Source organism: Giraffa tippelskirchi, chromosome 7 (genome assembly GCF_054371585.1).
Source record: "Giraffa tippelskirchi isolate mGirTip1 chromosome 7, T2T-mGirTip1v1.2.pri, whole genome shotgun sequence".
Lineage (NCBI taxonomy): Eukaryota > Metazoa > Chordata > Mammalia > Artiodactyla > Giraffidae > Giraffa > Giraffa tippelskirchi.
Genome location: NC_137281.1, coordinates 120866377 through 120886281, shown reverse-complemented (window position 1 = coordinate 120886281; position 19905 = coordinate 120866377). Strand labels below are relative to the sequence as shown.

General features: G+C 35.2%; 1 protein-coding gene across 8 annotated transcripts in view; it reads left to right on the top strand.

Annotated features, from left to right (window-relative positions):
* AP4E1 (adaptor related protein complex 4 subunit epsilon 1) overlaps window positions 1–19905 on the top strand; it is a 68094-nt gene that overhangs the window by 17096 nt on the left and 31093 nt on the right. For 4 of the 8 annotated variants that reach the window (XM_081508238.1, XM_081508240.1, XM_081508241.1 and 1 more), the window contains 8 exons: window positions 840–999; window positions 2742–2908; window positions 5849–5922; window positions 12388–12510; window positions 12610–12719; window positions 16549–16688; window positions 17857–17969; window positions 18076–18194. In XM_081508238.1, coding sequence (XP_081364364.1) covers window positions 840–999; window positions 2742–2908; window positions 5849–5922; window positions 12388–12510; window positions 12610–12719; window positions 16549–16688; window positions 17857–17969; window positions 18076–18194 — 1006 coding nt within the window. Of the gene's footprint in view, window positions 1–839; window positions 1000–2741; window positions 2909–5848; window positions 5923–12387; window positions 12511–12609; window positions 12720–16548; window positions 16689–17845; window positions 17970–18075; window positions 18195–19905 lie in introns of all 8 variants that reach the window. The other 4 variants (XM_081508246.1, XM_081508239.1, XM_081508245.1 and 1 more) reach the window with 4 other exon arrangements.

The window sequence follows — 19905 nt, the reverse complement described above, 5'->3', positions numbered from 1 at the left end:
TATGATTTTAGGTAACAGAAATACGTCTTAAGGAATCCTAAAAGTAAATACTTCACTACTACTGTTGTGAGCACTGCCAGCATAATCTGCAGATATGAGCCATGTGGAAACAGGCATGAGAGAGAAAAACAAGAATATAATTCCTTGAAAATGACATTGTGTTCACAGGATAGCAACTCTTTATTTTTGCTTCTTGTGTGCTAGACATTATCTGTTACAAATGAAGTGCACGACTTGTATATACTTTCCTCCTCATTGTAATGAGGTTTTTGAAACATGAGCTGGGCAAGGAGAGGAGTAACATCTTTTAATGTAAGTCCCCCTTATACTCCCCTGCCCCACTTAAGTATTTGGAGTATGTTTACCCATGATATAAAAAAAGAAATATAAAAAGCTAGAATGTTAAGGAGACTTTAATGTTAATGAAGAGACTGTTCAATATTACTAGCTGAATTTACCTCTTACTCATTTAAGCTTACTATTTATTCTCTTCCCAATCTTTAGAGATATGGCTTTCAGAAATGGAATTTGGGAATTAAGAAATTTCTTGCTTTGTTTTGGTTTCAAAAGTAACATATGCTTGTTATCAAAGAATGTTGTAACTAAAGAAATATATAACATGGAGACTTAAAGTCTCTTGAGGTCTTACCTCCTAGAGGTAACCACTATTTTATAGTTTGGTAAATTAGAATAAAAATTAATAATAAATGGGTAATTCTCTCTCTTTTTTTAGATTAAAGTAATAGCTGGTATTTTGAAATCATCTGGTCCGTAATCTTTTCAGCCGAAATGCCTGGTATTTCCAGATGGTTTATTTAGATTTTATTTTTTATCTTTAGGGAGATTATACGAAGAAAAGCTGTTCTGGCATTATATAAGTTTTATCTCATTGCTCCTAATCAAGTACAGCATATCCACGTGAAGTTTCGGAAAGCGCTTTGTGACAGAGACGTTGGAGTCATGGCTGCTTCCTTGCACATATACCTTAGGATGATTAAGGTAAGTTGGCATTTTGAGAAGGTACTGAGTAGCTATCATTCGAAAAATATAACTATGTAATTAAAAGAAAACTCATATTTTTCAGTAAAATGTGTAAGTCACATTTAAGTTTGTATTATTGACCCTTTAATAGTAATTTTTGCATGTTGTTAATAGCATGAGTTGTAGACACATTATAGAGTTAGTCTTCTTTTTAAAATGCCTAAAATTTTTTCATGTTATGAAAGAAGCATGGAAAAATAGTAACTCTGGAAGGTGGTTGAAATTTGCAGATTTGTGGTTTTTCAAGAAGTGACTCCTTTTTATACAGCTTCATGGGATCTTTAAAACAGCTTATAAAAGTGAGGAGAACTGGTGGGGAATGTGTAAGGCATAGTCTACAGAAGCAGTCCCTAATTGTTTTGGCACCAGAGACCAGTTTCATGGAAGACAATTTTTGCATGGATTAGGAGGGGGAGAGTGATTTTGGGGAGGATGATTTGGGGGATGATTCAAGCATATTACGTTTATTTTGCTCTTTATTCTTATTATTATTACATCAGCTCCACCTCAGATCATCAGGCATTAGATCTCAGAGTTGGGGACCCCTGGTCTATTGTGTTGATTCCATACATTGATACTGTGTTAGAGGAGGAAGGAGGATTAAATGTTATAGTAAAAATTTTTTTTCTAAATGGCAATATGGGTTTATTCTAATTCAGCCCCAGTGTATTGCCTGAAACCTTTTGTGTCTATTTGTGAGAGATTTCATTGTACCTCATAATGCTATTGAAATAAATTTAAGATTATACAAACTGAAAGTTGTCTTTACTTTTATGCATTGCATGTTCCAAAGTAGTATGGTATAAATAGATAATTGATATTAAATCTTATTTTCCTCTAACATTTATTAAACTCTGAGAGAGCTATTATATCCCTTCCAAAAATTTGTCCTTGATACATATAAAAATTACAGTGATGAGTCTAACATTCATTTTGGGGAATATGTATTTAATTTCCCTAGTTCAGGCAGATGGTTACTAGACCTATAGTTGTGATCAATTTGTAATATACATAATGTTAAATCACAATGTTGTATACCTGAAACTAATATAATATTGTGAGTCAACTATACTTCATTAAACAATATAAGATGAAAATAAAAAATTTCCCAAGTCCAAGAGAGTAGTCTGATAGATAATCAAGGCACACTCATTCAGAATCACAAATATGTTTAAATACTATGGAGGTAATTAATTTTTAGTAAGCAGGCTTGCTGATTTGGGGAGTTTTGAATGTCTGAATAATGTTGGTTGTGCTCTTCCACCCAGAACATAATTTAGTTCAATTACATGGGAAGTCTTTTGCAAACAAAATTCAGAGATTGCAAACAGGCCTTGATTTTCATCTAAAGTAGAGAGATTACTGCTTTTTTTCAGTTTTTAATTGCTGATACAAGCTATTAAAAGTTCTAAAATGTAATTATCGAACTTTGGAAAGGTAATTAAACTGGTGTGTGGGGACAAGTAGGGAATGGTGGAAGCTTTTAGGGGCATGATTCACTTCTGAATCTGGTCACCAGAAGAGTTTCATTGTGGAAGAAATTACACAAATCAGAGGACTGTTTCATTAAATGCGAACATGAGACTTCTAAATGAGCGTATACTAGGTTAGATTCTACATAGCATTTCAAGCAGGTCTGTTTTATTTTTAAGATATTGTTATTAACAGAAAGTTTTTTTTGTTTTATTTTTTGGATATAGGAGAATTCATCTGCATATAAAGACTTGACTGGGAGTTTTGTAACGATTTTGAAGCAAGTGGTTGGAGGAAAGCTCCCAGTAGATTTCAATTACCACAGTGTACCAGCACCATGGTTACAAATTCAGTTGTTGAGAATACTAGGACTTCTGGGAAAAGATGATCAAAGGTAAACTCTTCTAAGTAAATTTGATAGTCTTAGGCTTTAGTCATCTAGAGGTTCATGATAAACCAGATTCTCCCAATGCTTAGTTGACTTAGTAGTGATAAGTAAGCCACTGTAAGAAGTGTATAAATTCAGCTTGTTGAGATAATCCTGGCTTTCTGCTTATCTAAGTCCACTCACAGAAAAAGTTACCTTTGGAGCTCCATATCTTCTGTGAAACTTTCTGAATCATTCTAGTTTGGGAGTTGGGAAGCTTTTTTATAAAAAAAACAGATTATAAATATTTTAGACTTTGTGGGCTATATGTTGTCTGTTGCATCGTGTTAACTCTGCTGTGATGTATAGCTCAAAAGCAGCCATAGATAGTATGTAAATGAATGAGCACAGCTCAGTTCCAAAAACTTTATGGATGTTAAAACTTGAATTTCATATAAACTTTATGTGTCACGAAATCTTATTCTTTTGATTTTTTTTCAACCATCTAAAAATGTAAAAATCATTTTAGCTTACAGCCAATATAAAAACAGACATCTGGCCAGATTAGGCATGCAGACTGTAGTTTGCTGACACTATTGCTACAGTGGAACAATTGATTTTGTCTGAATTTTTAGGCAATAATTTTATGAAACTTTTTATGCATGTATTTCCAATTACATATTTGTTTTGTAACTTTTAATTTTGCTGTAGTCTTTTAAACTTACAGAAAATTTCCAAGAATAATACAGAAAGCTCTCTACCTAGATTCATCAGTTATTTATATTTGCTTTATCATTCTTTCTCTCTCTTCCTGTATGTGCATATGTGCACACATTATTTTTATTTAAAATTTTTTTCTGAGCTGTTTGAAAGCAACTTGATTTATTCCCCTCAAGAGCAAGGACATTGGCTGAAGTCCCTGATGTGTTTCTATCTTGAGAACATATTATTAATCAGATTCTGACTTTAGAGATATGGTTTTGTTTTATACAGTAAGATACATGTATTTGCTAATTCTTTAGTCTTGCCATACTACCGGATTGTCCTCCAGGCTATTGCTCCTAGTAAAGCCCTCTCAGCTTCAAGTCAGAATCCGTCTTTGGTGAGCTCCTAATGAACACCAGCGGGGCTGTATCACTCTTGGTATTGCTCTTTTCCTTTTTTCTATCTTTATGAATCTCAACCTTGATTGAAACCTGGGGTGAAAACCTGGAGTTGATGGTGCAGACATGCACATTAGCAATGTTTGTCCATTGTGGAGCTCTAGTTGAAGCTCACTAGAATTCTGTTTTAAAACCATTAATTTCATAGTAATGCATTCAGATCTTATTGGTCCAAAAAGATTTAATGCCATCATATGTTGTCAGAAAGTTACTTTGTAGGCGTCAGTGAATTTACTAAATTCATTAACTGATTATCTTCCTTCTTTCCTTCAAGGATGAGTTTGGAGAACACATACAAAAATGAATATGTTTACAGAGTTCAGAGAGCTCAGTTGAATAGAAATTAGGCTTAATTAAATGAGTAAAGAGTATATCTCTTTTACAGTGTTATGGACATTAGAATGTTTTCTCCTTTTTTGTCCCAACTCTAGTGAGATTTTATGTTAATATGTATTTCTTAAGACATGATATGCTTAATGTGGCAAAGTAAAAATGTTATTTTATAACGGGATTCTAATATATTTAATTATAAGTATTAATTTACTGGAAAAGTCTTATATTTATGGCCTTTTATATCTATTTGAATATTTTCTTGTGTTTTATAGCATTCTGCTTCTTAGGTTATTAACATTTAGCTCAATCATGTCTGCAAATGTTTCCACATTTTGTGTGGTTAATTATAACTCCTACATTGGCTTTTAAAATTGGGAAATTATACTGTAATCTTAAGTGTAGTATTACCATATTTTTTGGGGGGGTGGATATTTGTAATGTTTACTATATGATTGTTGTCTGTGGAAGAAATGTTTACATAATAAAATGAGAGATTTTAAAATATGGTTCTCAATTCTCAGTTGGTATGTATACTTCAGTTAAGGTGCAATAAAAGTACATGCACTTCAAATTGAGTTTTATAGCTGTATATTTTTTTTAAAAAGAAGACATTTTCTTGGAAACTTGTAACATACATGATAGATAATTTGTATAGCCCAAGATTATTTTGATCTTTTTGTTTTGTAGTATAGTTTTTCTACAAGAAACTACTATGTATTTCTTGTTGATGGTGCTTTTTTTCTATTAGTGCTTTTTGATTTTATAAAACATACAAAAATATGAGCTGAGAAGCCATATTTTTCACCATTGGCCTTTTAGAGAGGACTTTTCGCTGGAGAAAAGGCGTAGTGGCAGAGTGCTAGGGGTCTATAAGGCACTGCATTTTTGTATAGTTTCTACCTCAACTCAGTTACTGTAACTCTAATCTGTGACCATAAAGACATAGAATGGTATTAATTTGTTAATTTCACAAAAATATAATTTCTTTATATTTAACATAAATGAAAGTTAAAATTTTCTTTCTGAAGAACCTACTGCTGCTCAAAGAAAGACTGATAACGAATATTTTTTAAAAAACTGAGTATTTAAAATACATATAATATACTGTCTGGAATAATCTGGATATGTGAAGTATTAGTATAGTAACTTTAAACAGGTAGAAATATTGTATTACAACGAAAATGATAAAAGAGTGTTCAATCAAATGAAAACCGTATTTAGGTACAGATTGAGGAAAGAGTTGATTGACTTTCCTCATTGGCTAGTCAGCTTTGATAAAGCAGAAGGTTAAACTCTTAAAAAAGTGAAAGTGGAATATTTAAGAAGTGAAATTCCCATAACTTCATAAAATGAATTTCTTTCACTTCTTTTCTGTAGATCCTCAGTTTTAAAGAGAGAGAAGTTTGAAAAACTATGTTTTATTGGGTTATAATACTATAATTCTACTGCAAATAAAATATCTTTTAAACAGGACAAGTGCATTAATGTATGATGTTCTTGATGAATCCTTACGAAGAGCTGAGTTAAATCACAATGTCACATATGGTAGGTAATATTTCTATAAATGCTGCTCTAATAATGTTTTCAGTATTATAGCTAAATCTGTGTTAGAATACTGTGAATTCCAGTAAGTTTTAATTTTTAAGGTGGTTTTGGGTTATTATTTTTCATTGGAAGTATTGAATAACTAATAAAAATAATTTGAAATTATGGCATTGTTTTAAATGTTGACATAAATTGGCTATTATAATTGTCTCTCTTTTAAAGACTTTATTTTTAAAGAGAAATTGTCTCTTTATTGAAAATGTTCATCAGTCAAGCATCTGACAGTGAAGATAACCCAGTAGATCTATTCCATACTTAAGAAAACAGTTTTCAAATAAAGCAATCTGTCATCTAGTCACCAAATATTCAAGGTTTTATTATTTATTAGGCCCTGTGCAAGATGCTTGGAATACAGTTGTGAACAAAACAGTCCTATCATTGAGCTGATAGTCTAGAGAGATGGAAAGGGACAGGTACTATGAATGTTACAGAGGCAAATTACAGGGTACTGTGGAGCATATAGCAGCTATTCTTAGACGAGGGGAAGGATAAGGAAGGCTTTTCTGAAAAAGTGATACTTAAGACAACTAAAGGTTGAATTTGAGATAGATAAGAATATATAGATGTGGAATGATGAACTTTATAATGAAGAGACAGCAGCTATTTATGTTAAATACAATTTTAAAAAGTCTTTTAGTGATAGGAAACAAGAGTAAAATGGGGGAGGAGGGAGAAGAACTGAGAAAAGTAACCAGTCTTAATAGCCAGAGGGAAGAACTCTTAGTTCTTTATTGATCAGCTTGAGAAAGCTTATTGAAGAAGGTGGGATATTTTGAGATATTTAAGAGATAGAAGTAAAACAGTTTGAATTTTGCCTGCTATGGAGATGAACAGTAGAAGAGGTATTGAAAAATATAACTCAAATGAGAAGTCATTTCTTAATCTGGTGAAATACCATGAAATAGGGGATAGAAAGGAGTATTTGTCCTTTCAGGCAATGATAAACTGCAGATCTTCAAGAATAATGGTTGTAGAAACGTAGCGTAGACTAGAGGGCAGAAGTTGAACCAGTTTTAACTGTAATACAATTGAAGAAAGGATTGCATCTGTGAGACTAGTATAAAAAAGTAATGCCCATAGTAGTGAATTGGGATAGTAAATTTTGAAGGATAGATTTATGTTTTGCATGTATAAATGGTAGTAGAGGTAACAAGCATGATGTTCATTTGTTCAACCAGTATTTATTGAATTTATACAAAACAAAAACTTAATTTTTAAACTAGGTACAGATTGAGGAAAGAGTTGATTTACTTATGTATTCCTCCCTGCTAAATGTGGGAGATTAAAGGGAAAATAAGGTAGACACAGGCCCTGCCCTTCTAAGTGTATAGTATAATGAACAGCTGATGTCATCTAGGATCTTACTGGGACTTAACCAGGTGGCGCTAGTGGTAAAGAACCCGCCTGCCAATGTAGGAGATGTAAGAGACTGCAGGTTTGATCCCAGGGTCGGGAAGATCCCTTGGAGGAGGGCATGGCGATCCACCCTTGGATTCTGGAGAATCCCATGGACAGAGGAGCCTGGTGGGCTACAGTCCATAGGGTCGCAGAGAGTCAGACATGACAGTGACTTAACACGCACGCAGGATCTTATTATGTAATGAGAAGAATAAGGCACCAGAGGTAAGGATGATCCTTATTGAGGCAGGTGGTTTGGCTAGGAGCTGTCAGAATAATCCAAAGTAGTGTCAGAATTTTTCCAGGCAGCTAAAGTAAATTAAAAAGTTTTGTTTGAGATATAATTATTTTATTGGGTAGGTAATATATGCACATGGTTCAGAAATCAAAAGGTACGAAAGGGTATATACAGTGAACAATAAAGTGTCCCTTCAACCCTTATCACCCACTCCTATAGATAACTGCTGTTACCTGTTCGTTTCGATTTAGAGACTATTGTATACCTGAGGAAATAGTTTTTAATGTTCTCCATTAGGACATCCTTCTTTGTTAAGATTGAGGAGACCAATGCTAGCGATTTGTTTCTTTGTAGTCTGTCAGTCCAGTGTTTAACCTTGCCAGAGAAACTTAGTTTCTGTTGTTTTCTTTTTTCCTTTATTTACTTCTGTTTGTTCTGCATTTCCCCCCATATTTGTACTGATACAGTTTATAGCTTAACGTTTATCAATGGTAGAGTATTCTCTAGTAAACTTAATATAAATATTTTATTGCTTAAACATATGAATATTAAATTATAAACTTCATAAGGGCCGGAACTGTCTCTGTCTTATTGGCTAGCATATCCCAGTATCTGGCACTGGGTTAAACAGTGAGTAATATGTTTTAATTGAATTGATAGAAGAGAAAGTTATTTTACTTTTTATCAGTTATCTCATTGGGTTTCAGTCTTAATACTTTCCAAACCATATTTTAATTAAAGTTTCATTATTATAACTTACCTTAGTGTCAAATCAAGAAATAAATCATATCAGAGGCATTTATTGAGTGTATCTGCTATGTGCCAGGCATTGTAAAGTGATATAGAGGGTATGAGGAAGTATAAAATGTAAGCTTTGCCTTCAAGGAGCTTACAGTATAATGGAGGAGATAACTTATTTATGAAGACATAATACCAGTATAAAGCAGAATTCAGGGGGGAGGTAAAGGGAATAAATATTACAGGATTCCAGAGGTGGTTAAGATCACCGTGGGCTTCAGGGCACCTAAAGATTTATTGATGTTATAGGACCTTGAAAGATAGGATTGAGATAGCTGGAAAGGAGGTTAAAAGCAGTTCTAGGCAAAGGGAACATGAAAGAAGGTGCAGAAGTGGGGTGTTTAAAACCCCCCACTGTTTCAGAAAACAGCGACTTGCCAGCTTGATTAGACAGTTAATAGTGGGAGCAGTGGGAAGGGTATATTGCAGACATCCTCCTATGGCAGCCACAGGAGTTTGGATTTTATACTGTATAAATATGGAGATATGGAATAGTTTTGGGCAGGAAACTGATAAGATGAGAAGGACATTTTTAGCAAACTATTTAGTAAACTGGGAGATAATATAAAATAAAATATAAGGGATAGAACCATTGAAAATAGATAGAAGTACTTTAGGTGTACTCTACCCACTAAGTACACCTAAAAACTCTGAACATTATATGTAAAATAAACACATGAGACTCTGAAACATGGATAAATGAAGGTAGACTGATTAGGGACATTGGCATGTAAGGAACAACTCCAAGGTTAGTACCCTGGGTTTTCTTTTGCCTTGTATGCCCCAGACTGGGTACTGGAGAGCTAACAGTCTGAAAATGCCAGCAGGTGCAGACAAAAATGCACTGAAAAAAGCCTACTCTCTAGCCAGAGGACTCAGGCAAAAAGGGCAGACTAGCCAGATGGAAAATTTTTAGACAATAGTTTTTCTATTGCAGTCAAGCACCACATAGGAAAAACTATGGACTACCCAGAGTAGCAAAGGCTGAATGAAGAATCAAGATTTCCATCCTCATGAGGTGTAATGAGGTGCCCCAACCCTTCCATGGAGCTGGTGGTGAAGACCAAGAGGGCAGCTGCAGTTTGATCCCTGCCATATGTCAAGAGGGACCCTCCCTGGCATTGCCAGTGGAGATGATGTGGGAAGCCTTGGTTTTACATCATCAAGAAACAGAGAACAATGAGGTACCCCTCCCATCTTTCCTGTGGTAGTGGTAGAGGAAACTTGGTGGAGGGATAGGGCTTTTTACTACTGGTCAGGCACACTAGAGCTGCCCCCTTGTTCTCAGTACAGGTCACATGGGGAGCAGTACTGGGGTGCCCCTTCCTCTCCCAGACAGGACACCCTCATCCGGCCTCCAGAAGGATCCAGCATCCCCTGCCATTCCAACTGTTAAAGGAAGCAGAATGGAGGAACTGGACTACCACCCTCATTGGCTGGTACCCCCGTCTCCTTGCCAGAGTGGTGACAGCAGATAACTTATTTAAAATGTAAGGAAAGTCTAGTCTGAAGGATAGAGTAATCAGTAGAACTTCTTCAAATTTTGTGCATAGTCCTATCCAAAATATCTATGATAAAGCCACAGTATGTCACAAATGTTAGAACATTGTTAATTTGGTAATTTTTACTTAATGATATTTTGATTAGGGCCTGGATTGCTCTGGAGAAGTAAGCAAAGCTCCAGATTGCATTTTTTCTTTTAGAAGTCCTCAGAGGCACTTTTGTTTTAACCACTGTAGTGAGGAGACAGTGGAGTGACTGCTTTTTTATCTGTGGACTTAGACTTTTGTAGAGTTGGAGTATAAACAGTCTTAACCTCTAAATTATTTTAAAATAATTTAAAAGCCTATTTTATTTGAGTTCATTTATGCCTAAGTTGACTAATAAGTGTAATTTTTGAACTATTAATTTTATTCTATACCTAAACTAGCAGTTCTTTTAGGTTTTGTGTGGGTCATATAGGTTTCTGTCATTTATTCTCCTTTATTTTTAACCTTTAAAAATGTAATTGTACACCTAAAACTAATAATTTTATATATCTGTTATATCTCAAAAAATATAAAAATCATCCTTAGTTCACAGTTTTCAAAGATAGGCTGAAGGCTGGCTTTAATGGTATTTTGCCTACTCCTGCCTTAGTTGATTAGTTAATTGACCAAGGCTTTCTCTGTTTACTTCATGAAGTCATAAAGTCAACTTTTTAAAAAAAATTTTCTTTGAAAACAAATCTATTTAAATAAAAAGAATTTTATTATTTTGGCTCTGCTGGGTCTTTATTGCTGTGAGGGCTTTTATCTAGTTGCTGGGAGTGAGGGCTGCTCTTTAGTTGCGGTGGGAGGGCTTATGATTGTGGTGGCTTCCCTAGAGCACAAGCTCTAGGGTGCATGGGCTTCGGTAGTTGGGGCACGTGGGCTCAGTAGTTGCAGTTCCTGGGCTCTGGAGCACAGGCTCAATAGTTGTGGTGCAGGGGGCTTAATTGTTCCGCAGCATGTAGTCTTCCTGGGCCAGGGGTTTGGTAGGCAAATTCTTTACCACTGAGCCACTGGGGAAGTCCAAAGTCAACTTTTTTTCATAGCACAGAGTAAAGACTTTACAGCATAATATCTGTAAAGATCTTTTTAGGTTCAGTTGACTTCATAGGTTTTCCTTTAATTAAAGGCGAATCACTTCTTAAAGAGATGTTTAGTTCTTAAAAATGCTTATTTCCAATTTCTCCTCTCTCCTTATTTAGAAAGTATTTATTTTTGTAAAACTTTTTACCCAAAATGTTTATGTGTATCAGTTGATAGGCAACTTAGCAGTGTAAAAACATAGCTAGTTGAATATTCAGGCTCTATTTTTTTATATCTTGTACACGAATAAATGTTTGATTGTTGTGTTTTAAACTCTTGGAAAAAGAGCAGGAGTGATTCTTTCAAAGATATGATATGCTTCGACTGTGTGTGTTAGGTGCTCAGTTGTGTCTGACTCTTTGCAACCCAATGGACTGTAGCCTGCCAGGCTCCTCTGTCTATGGGATGGATTCTCCAGGGCAAGAATACTGGAGTGGGTTGCCATTTCCTTCTCCAGGGGATCTTCCCTGCCCAGGGATCGAACCAGGGTCTCCTGCATTGCAGGCAGATTCTTTACCATCTAAGCAACCAGGGAAGCCCTCAACTGTGTAGTTGAACTGTTTTTTAAGTCTGCTTATTTTGTTTAATAGTGCCTAAATGATTCTTTACCATGACCAAGCTCCAGCTCTTTTACTCTTGATCTTTAAGAGAGTTTGAAAAATGTTTTCGTGTCCATTTTGATCATCTGTTATAGTTATCAGATCTTTGATGAGACAAGAAAATCAAATTTGAACACTATCAAGATGTTCAGTAGATTTTCTATAACCTTGGAGGTTAATATTTAAGTTAATTTTTAAAAAGTGACTCAAGTTTTGAGTATAAAAATTTTGAAATAAATGCTAGAGCACCCTAAAATGATTATATTGAACTAAACCACATTGAAATAAACTACATATCCAGTTTCTGTGTAAAAGTGGTAGAAACTGCCTGAGAATAACTTATTTTGAAGCATTCAAAGAGTGTTTGAAGTATCTATTTATTTGGAGTAATGAATATATTACTTATGTGCCCATTATAATGTGAGTTCCTTGAGGGCAAGGGTTTTTGTCTCTGCTGTATCCATACTAGTAGAACAATGTCTGACTCATAGGAGGTTTCAGAAAATGCTTGTTGCGTGGATGAATATATCATTTTTATCTTTTAATATATATAGTTCTCTCTAAATTGTACTGTGGCAACATAATCCTAACAACTGTATAAAGCCTGAAAATAGTAAAATTCTTATCTTTGAAAAATTTCTATCAGATTTTGACTAAAACTGACCTTCTGATTAGTTTGTTTTGTTAGGAGTTCTACATAGATATATTTTTTATTATGGCTTAATATGATCTCTGAAGTTATAATATTTTATTTTCCTAGCTATTCTATTTGAATGTGTACATACAGTCTATTCTATTTATCCTAAATCGGAATTGCTTGAGAAGGCTGCCAAATGCATTGGAAAGTTTGTTTTGTCACCTAAAATAAATCTCAAATATTTAGGTAAGATGATTGGTTCTTTTGATGGAAATTACCAAGAGAGCTTTTTGAAATTTGCTGAATATTTGTTTTAAGTCACTTTATACGCATCTTTGTTTCTAGGACTGAAGGCTCTTACCTATGTTATCCAACAGGATCCCACTCTGGCTCTTCAGCATCAGATGACAATAATTGAATGCTTAGATCATCCTGATCCCATTATTAAAAGAGAGGTAAACTGGTATTTTGAGTAGTGTATGTGAAATGTTACAATTTTTAAACATTTTGTTGGTCTTATGGAGAGAGATTAAAATTATGGATATGTGCACACATGTATATTTTAACTTTTGAATGCATTTTATTTTTTCTACTGAAGCTTAAGGGACTTTTCTAAAAAGTACTTGTATCAATAACCACAAGAATGGTTTTCAGTTGTGAGTTGGAGACGTTAGGAAGGTGTAACTAGGTGGTGCTAATGGTAAAGAACCCCTCTTGCCAATGCAGGAGACATACGAGACATGAGTTCAACCCTGGGTCAGGAAGATTCTCCCAGAGGGGGGCATGGCAACCCACTCCAGTATTCTTACCTGGAGAATCCCATGGACAGAGGAGTCTGGCGGGCTACAGTCCATAGAGTTGCAAAGAGTCAGACACAACTGAAGTGACAGCACACGTGCATGCACACACCTGTATAGGATTCCTTAAAATCTTATTGGTCCAAGGGTTATATCAACAGAAGACCAGAATTCTATTTCCAGTTCTTCCTATTAGTATAATTTTAAGACATAATTTATGATAATTAATTTTTTTCATGATTTTCCTTAATATCTATAAAATGGACTACTCTATTCCTTATTGAATCTGTAAGAATGTTGATAGAATTAATAAAGATAGGGACTTCCCTGGTGTTTCAGTGGTTTGGACTCCATGCTACTGCTGCAGGGGCACAGGTTCAATCTCTACTCAGGGAGTTAAGATCCTACATGCTGCATGGTGTGGCCAAAAAAATAAAAAGAATTAGTAAAGATATCCCTAAACTGTTTTGAACTTCTTGGAAGGAAAGGTGTATAAATCTACTTAATTTTTTTCAACTTTTTCCTTTTATAAAATTGCTTCGGTATCTGCTTGGGTGTTCTAGATAGATCTGGTGATTCTCATGTAGAGACATGATTCTATACCTTCATTTAAAATGGTTTATGGGACCTAATTAAGAAGAGTGATTGTTTTATTTCTGATTTTAAATATAATGAAGATAAAAAGATAAATTCTAGTAAACATCTAAATTATTTAAAAGCAATGAATTAAAAGTTTATTGAAAGAACATTATTACATTGAATAATTATAATTTTACAAAAATAAGATTATGAATGTTGAATTCTAAAGGTACTATTTTTGAAATTTCTGAGAAATTGCCATCTGTATATATGCATATATATTTTGGGTTCGTATTTTTTATCTTCTAAAAAATTGTTACCTGCCTTGAATGAATCCAGAAAGTTTATGGATAATTTCTATGTGCAGACATTGTAGAAAAATGCAAAGATGCCAAGGGACCGTAACAAATAATTATATGACTCTTCTACTTTGAACGGATACAGAGCATGCATTTTCTTTGTGTGGTTAAGTAGTATGTTGAACAGGGTTGACTGGGGTACAGTTTTCTTAGTTCTGTGCTTAATTATTGGGGTTTAATTTAAAAATGAGAGTTAAAGAGAAACAGACAACTTCTAAAATTATCAGGTCTGGTCTGCAGTGAGAAAAGTAGTTTGAATTCTTGATACTGAGTATCAGTGGTGCCCAAAGAAGGCACTGTAGTACTGTTGCCTCAATTCCACTGTCATTTCTAACCTCCAAGAACTTTGGTCGTGGGGTATGGAGTGACCTGTCGCTTGGGTCTGGGATTCTCTTTTACCTGATTGTATAACCTTTTTTCATAACAAGAAAAAAGAAAGCATGAAGGAGTTAATAGAAAAGACCTTCTGCCATGCAATTCCTAATGCCATGCCCCATTCAGTCCTGGAAATGCTAAGTTTCATAGTCTTAGAGTAGGAATTAAATTTGGTGTAGATTATCTTAAAATACATGGCTTACAGAGCTTACAGGAAGGATGTCTGAAGCAGCTTTATAAGTGGAAAGCTAGTGATGGGGGATCTATGTATTTATAGATCTTAAATGGTGTTAAGGATTAACTGGAACAGTTTTAAAAAAAATTCAAAATCTGTTATCCTTTGTACTTGAAGTCCTGGGTATAAGGATTGAAAAATTAGGAAGAACCCTAAAGAAATCTGAACAGATTTAACAAGTAGGGTATATAGAAATTCTTTTACAGCTAATATTGTTGATTTTGAAATGCTAGTAAAGGATGCTTTCTTATTGTTGCCCTTTGTTTCATACTGATTTCTGGGAACTATGATATTTGTGGAACCTTAATGTAGGGCCTCAGAAAGCTAGGCAAATAGAAGTTTACTCTGGTTCTGGTTTTCCTTCATCTTACTTGAGGCAGCAAGAGGTGTATTCCTCAGCACTGAGAAAGTCATAAAACAGTCCTTCCTTGATAACTGAGATTCTGAATGTAGGCCTTGCTGCACTTTGAAGTGCTTGCGCTACCTTATCCATCAATGAGAGACCATTTGCCTTTAGCTGACAGATCCACTCTAGTGCACTTTTCTGTTGTTTGGGAAGTATGGAAAAGCATTTTGCAAGACTGGAGTTCTGTATATGTATGTATGTACACACAAACACAGGCACATGCATAGTATGCAGGCATGTGTAATGTAGTCTTAGATGCTTACTCCTTGGAGGGAAAGTTATGACCAACCTAGACAGCATATTAAAAAGCAGAGACATTACTTTGCCAACAAAGGTCCGTCTAGTCAAGGCTATGGTTTTTCCAGTAGTCATGTATGGATGAGAGAGTTGGACTATAATGAAAGATGAGCACTGAAGAATTGATGCTTTTGAACTGTGATGTTGGAGAAGACTCTTGAGAGTCCCTTGGACTGCAAGTAGATCCAACCAGTCCATCCTAAAGGAGGTCAGTCCTGGATGTTCATTGGAAGGACTGATGTTGAAGCTGAAACTCCAATACTTTGGCCACCTGATGCGAAGAGCTGACTCACTGGAAAAGACTCTGATGCTGGGAAAGATTGAAGGCTGGAGGAGAAGGGGACGACAGAGGATGAGATGGTTGGATGGCATCACCGACTCAGTGGACATGAGTTTGAGTGAGCTCCAGGAGTTGGTGATGGACAGGGAGGCCTGGCATGCTGCAGTCCATGGGGTTGCAGAGTCGGACATGACTGAGCGACTGAACTGAACTGAACTGAAGAAGCTGTTACATTTTTAGAAAATAGGTTATAAACCTTTTAACTTTTTGGTGTTTGCATGGCCTGTCATGTAGAAATGTCAGATCATAATTATCTGTATCAGTTGAAGGGTTTTAGACTTCTGATTATAATTCCTTTTTTTTAACAATGGTTTTACCTTTCTTAAGTTCTGTTCCAGTTAAAATGTGTATTTCTTGAGTGCCTGTTAACAGCCCACTGCTGCTGCTGCTAAGTCGCTTCAGTCGTGTCTGACTCTGTGCGACCCCATAGACGGCAGCCCACCAGGCTCCGCCGTCCCTAGGATTCTCCAGGTAAGAATACTGGAGTGGGTTGCCATTTCCTTCTCCACTAGAGGTACATAAAAGTGGAAGAATCAACTATTATAAACCTTTGAAAGTGAAAGTCGCTCAGTCGTGTCCAGCTCTTTGCGACTCTATGTACTGTACTGTCAATGGAATTCTCTAGGCCAGAATACTGGAGTGGGTAGCCTTTCTCTTTTCCAGGGGATCTTTTGAACCCAGCGATCGAACCCAGGTCTTCCACATTGCAGATGGATTCTTTACCAGCTGAACCACCAGGGAAGCCCAAGAATACTGGCATGGGTAGCCTACCCCATCTACAGGGGATCTTCCCAACCCAGGAATCAAAGAGGAGTATAAACCTTTATGTTACAGTATTTATTGGCGTTATTATGCATAGTTTTATAATACTGCTTTTGTTTTTCTTTCTTAAATAGACTCTGGAACTTCTTTACAGAATTACTAATGCACAGAATATAACAGTGATTGTCCAGAAAATGCTTGAATATTTACATCAGAGCAAAGAAGAATATATTATCGTCAGTTTGGTTGGAAAAATAGCTGAGCTGGCTGAGAAATATCTTTTGGGCCATGAGTCATTAAACACTTTTAGTTACACAGTGACTTTATTTATTTATTTTTCAAAAAATAAATGTTTTCCTTTTTTTTTAACTGAATTTTTTTATCACCAAAAACATTTTGTATTGAGGTAGAGCTGATTAACAATGTTGTGATAGTTTCAGGTGAACAGTGAAGGGACTCAGCCATATATATACATGTATCCATTCTCCCCCAAGCCCCCGTCCTATCCAGGCTGGCACATAACGTTGAGCAGAGTTCCATGTGCTATACAATAGTTTTTTGTTGGTTATCCATTTTAAATATAACAGTGTGTTACACAGTGACTTTAAAATGATTGGTATAGACATAGTCACTTGTAGGTTAAGTTCAGAGGTCCAGCAATAACTTCCATTCCTGACGTTCAAGCCTTTCTTATTGACTTTACTTCCTACTCAGTTTCTTTCCTGAGTAAAAGTTCTCATTGTTTGGGGGAGATTGGTAAGGATATCAATATGCTAAAATTTAGCCTTTACATGATTGTTTATACTGGGAATGGTCACAAACACCATTCACATGTTACTTTTCTTCACATTTGTTTTTAAAAAGTCAGACGAACTTTATAGGCCCCAAGGTTACTCAGCATTCTTTTTAAGATGTTTGTTGTTTAAATTTAAGATTGAATGAATGAATGAGTAATGTCAGTCAAATTATCTTGGAATGCTTAAGTATAGTTTTGTCCTGGCTAGTGCTATAGCCCTGGCTAGCAGAATGGTAGAATTTTAGAACTGAAGAGGAACAGATTAGAAAAGAGGGTAAACAATTGTTCAGAAAGACATATCACAACACTTAACCTCTCTGAAGTGCATATCATTTTCCATTATGTATTTGTCCACAGTCAGCTGGAATATTTCTTTCAGTTATTTCACATTTAATTGAGTGCCTGTTATGTCCAAGATATGGTGCTAGATAAAGCAACATGAGCTGGTTTACTAAGTTTACTAAATAAGCTTTACTGAGCACCTATTTTACACAAAGCTAGAGTATAGGAAAATTTATTGGCAAAGTTAAAATTATAAATGTCAAACTGGGATGAATTGAGGGTTATTTTTTTAAAGATTGATTCAGAAAGGGTAATTTTAATAAGTGGCATTTGGAAGTGTACTTGTTCTTAACACTGTGGACACATATGCTCCTGATAATGCGTGGTTTATTCAGACAATGAATGCTGTATTTTCAGTGGGAGGAGATGTGATGCATCCTGATATTCCCAATAACTTTCTGAGACTGCTAGCAGAAGGTTAGTAAACAATTGCATTCTGCAAAGATTTTAAAAATAAATGTTTTTATTACAGAGTCCTTGGAGAATTTAATGTAAATTAAAATGGGATATAATTCCTTTGTAGGTTTTGATGATGAAACAGAAAATCAACAATTAAGACTTTATGCAGTTCAGTCTTATCTTACTTTACTAGATGTGGAAAGTGTGTTCTATCCACAGAGATTTCTTCAAGTTATGAGTTGGGTAAGCAAAGTACATTGACTCATAAATGTTTATAGTATTATTTTTTATAAAGACAAATACTAATAATGTATTTCTTCAGAAATCATTTATTTCAGATCTGTTAACACCTTCAGGTGTCGATTTTCTTTCCCAGTGGCTACCTTCTATCACTTACCTACTTACTTGTGTATTCATTCTCTCTGCCATCTCACTTGAGTAGTCTTTTAAATATGGGTATTTATTTAGATGCCTGTCTGTGTACAATGCATTTGTTGTGAATCTATATGTGAATATGTGAATACTCATGAAGATGTGATATGCTAGCTTTCTGTTGTTGCATAATCATGTTACCACAAACTTAAAACAACATAATTTGTTATCTCACAGTTTCTATGGATTAGGGGTTCAGGTATGGCTTAGCTGGGTTTTCTGCTTAAGGCTTTTTAGGGTTGCAATCTAGGTGTCCCTTGGGAGTGCTGTTTCATCTGAAACTTGATTAGTAAAGGATCTGCTTCCAGGCTCACCTGTGGTTGTTGGCAGAAATCAGTTTCTTGTAGCCCTAAGGCTGAAGGTTTGATGTTCAGACTGTTGACTGTTGGCTGCCCTTGGCTCCAAGAGTTGTCCTCAGTTTCTTGCCATGTGGGCCTCCCAACATGGCGGCTTGCTTCATCAAAGCCTGCAAGGGAGATCATCTCTTTGCAAAGTGAGGTTACAGTTTTGTAGAGTATAAACCTACATAATCATATACATCCTGTCACCTTCGTATATTCTTTGCTGTGCATGTGAGTGAGCATTTCTCTAGGGGGAGATTTGGAGAAGTGCATCTCTGGGTCATAGTATGTTCACACTTTAATGTTTTATGGTTTTGTCAAATGTTAGCATGTTAAATTAAATTTTGCCCAGACTTTTATTTAAGAATTCTTTTCTCATCTATTAGAAAGGTGAAAAAGTAGCATAATAAATACCCCTGTACTGTTCATCTAGATTCCCAGTGAATGTTTTTAACCACCTTTGCCTTACTTTATCTACATCTGTATATATATAGCTGGGTCTACGTATATGCAGTTTGTTTTGTTGAACCAGTTTAAATTGAGTTGCAGACATCATAACACTTCCCCCAGAAAAGAATTCAATATGAATCTCCCAAGAGTCACATTCTAGATAACCATAAAACCATTATTGCAACTGAAAAACCTGACGTTAATTCATTAATGTCACCCAGTATACAGTCCATATTCATATTAATCCAGTTGTCCAAAAAATGTCTCTTGTGACTATTTTTCCATTCCTCCTTACCCCATATCCAGTCAAGGTTCACAAATTGCATTTAGTTTTTCTTTTAGCCTCTTTATTTTACAGTGATCCTCAGTTTTTTTTTGTTTTCATGACATTGTTGTTTTTTTGGATGAATACTGTTGACTTGTAGAAAGTCCAGCATTCTGAATTGGACCATGTCTGGTTCAGGTAAACATTTTTAGCAAGAATACAACATTGTCAATATGTACTTCCCACTACATCATATCAGGATGCATATAATATCAGTTCCTCCAATTATTGGTGATTGTTAATTTCTTTGGTTAAGATGGTGACCTTCATATTCTCTCCATTATAAAGGTGCCATTTCTTCTTACTAATTTAGAACTAATCTGTGAGGTGATTCTATGAGACTGTGTGAACATCTGTTCTTCAGCTGTCTTTCATCAATGATTTTAGCATTGATAATCTTTGCCTA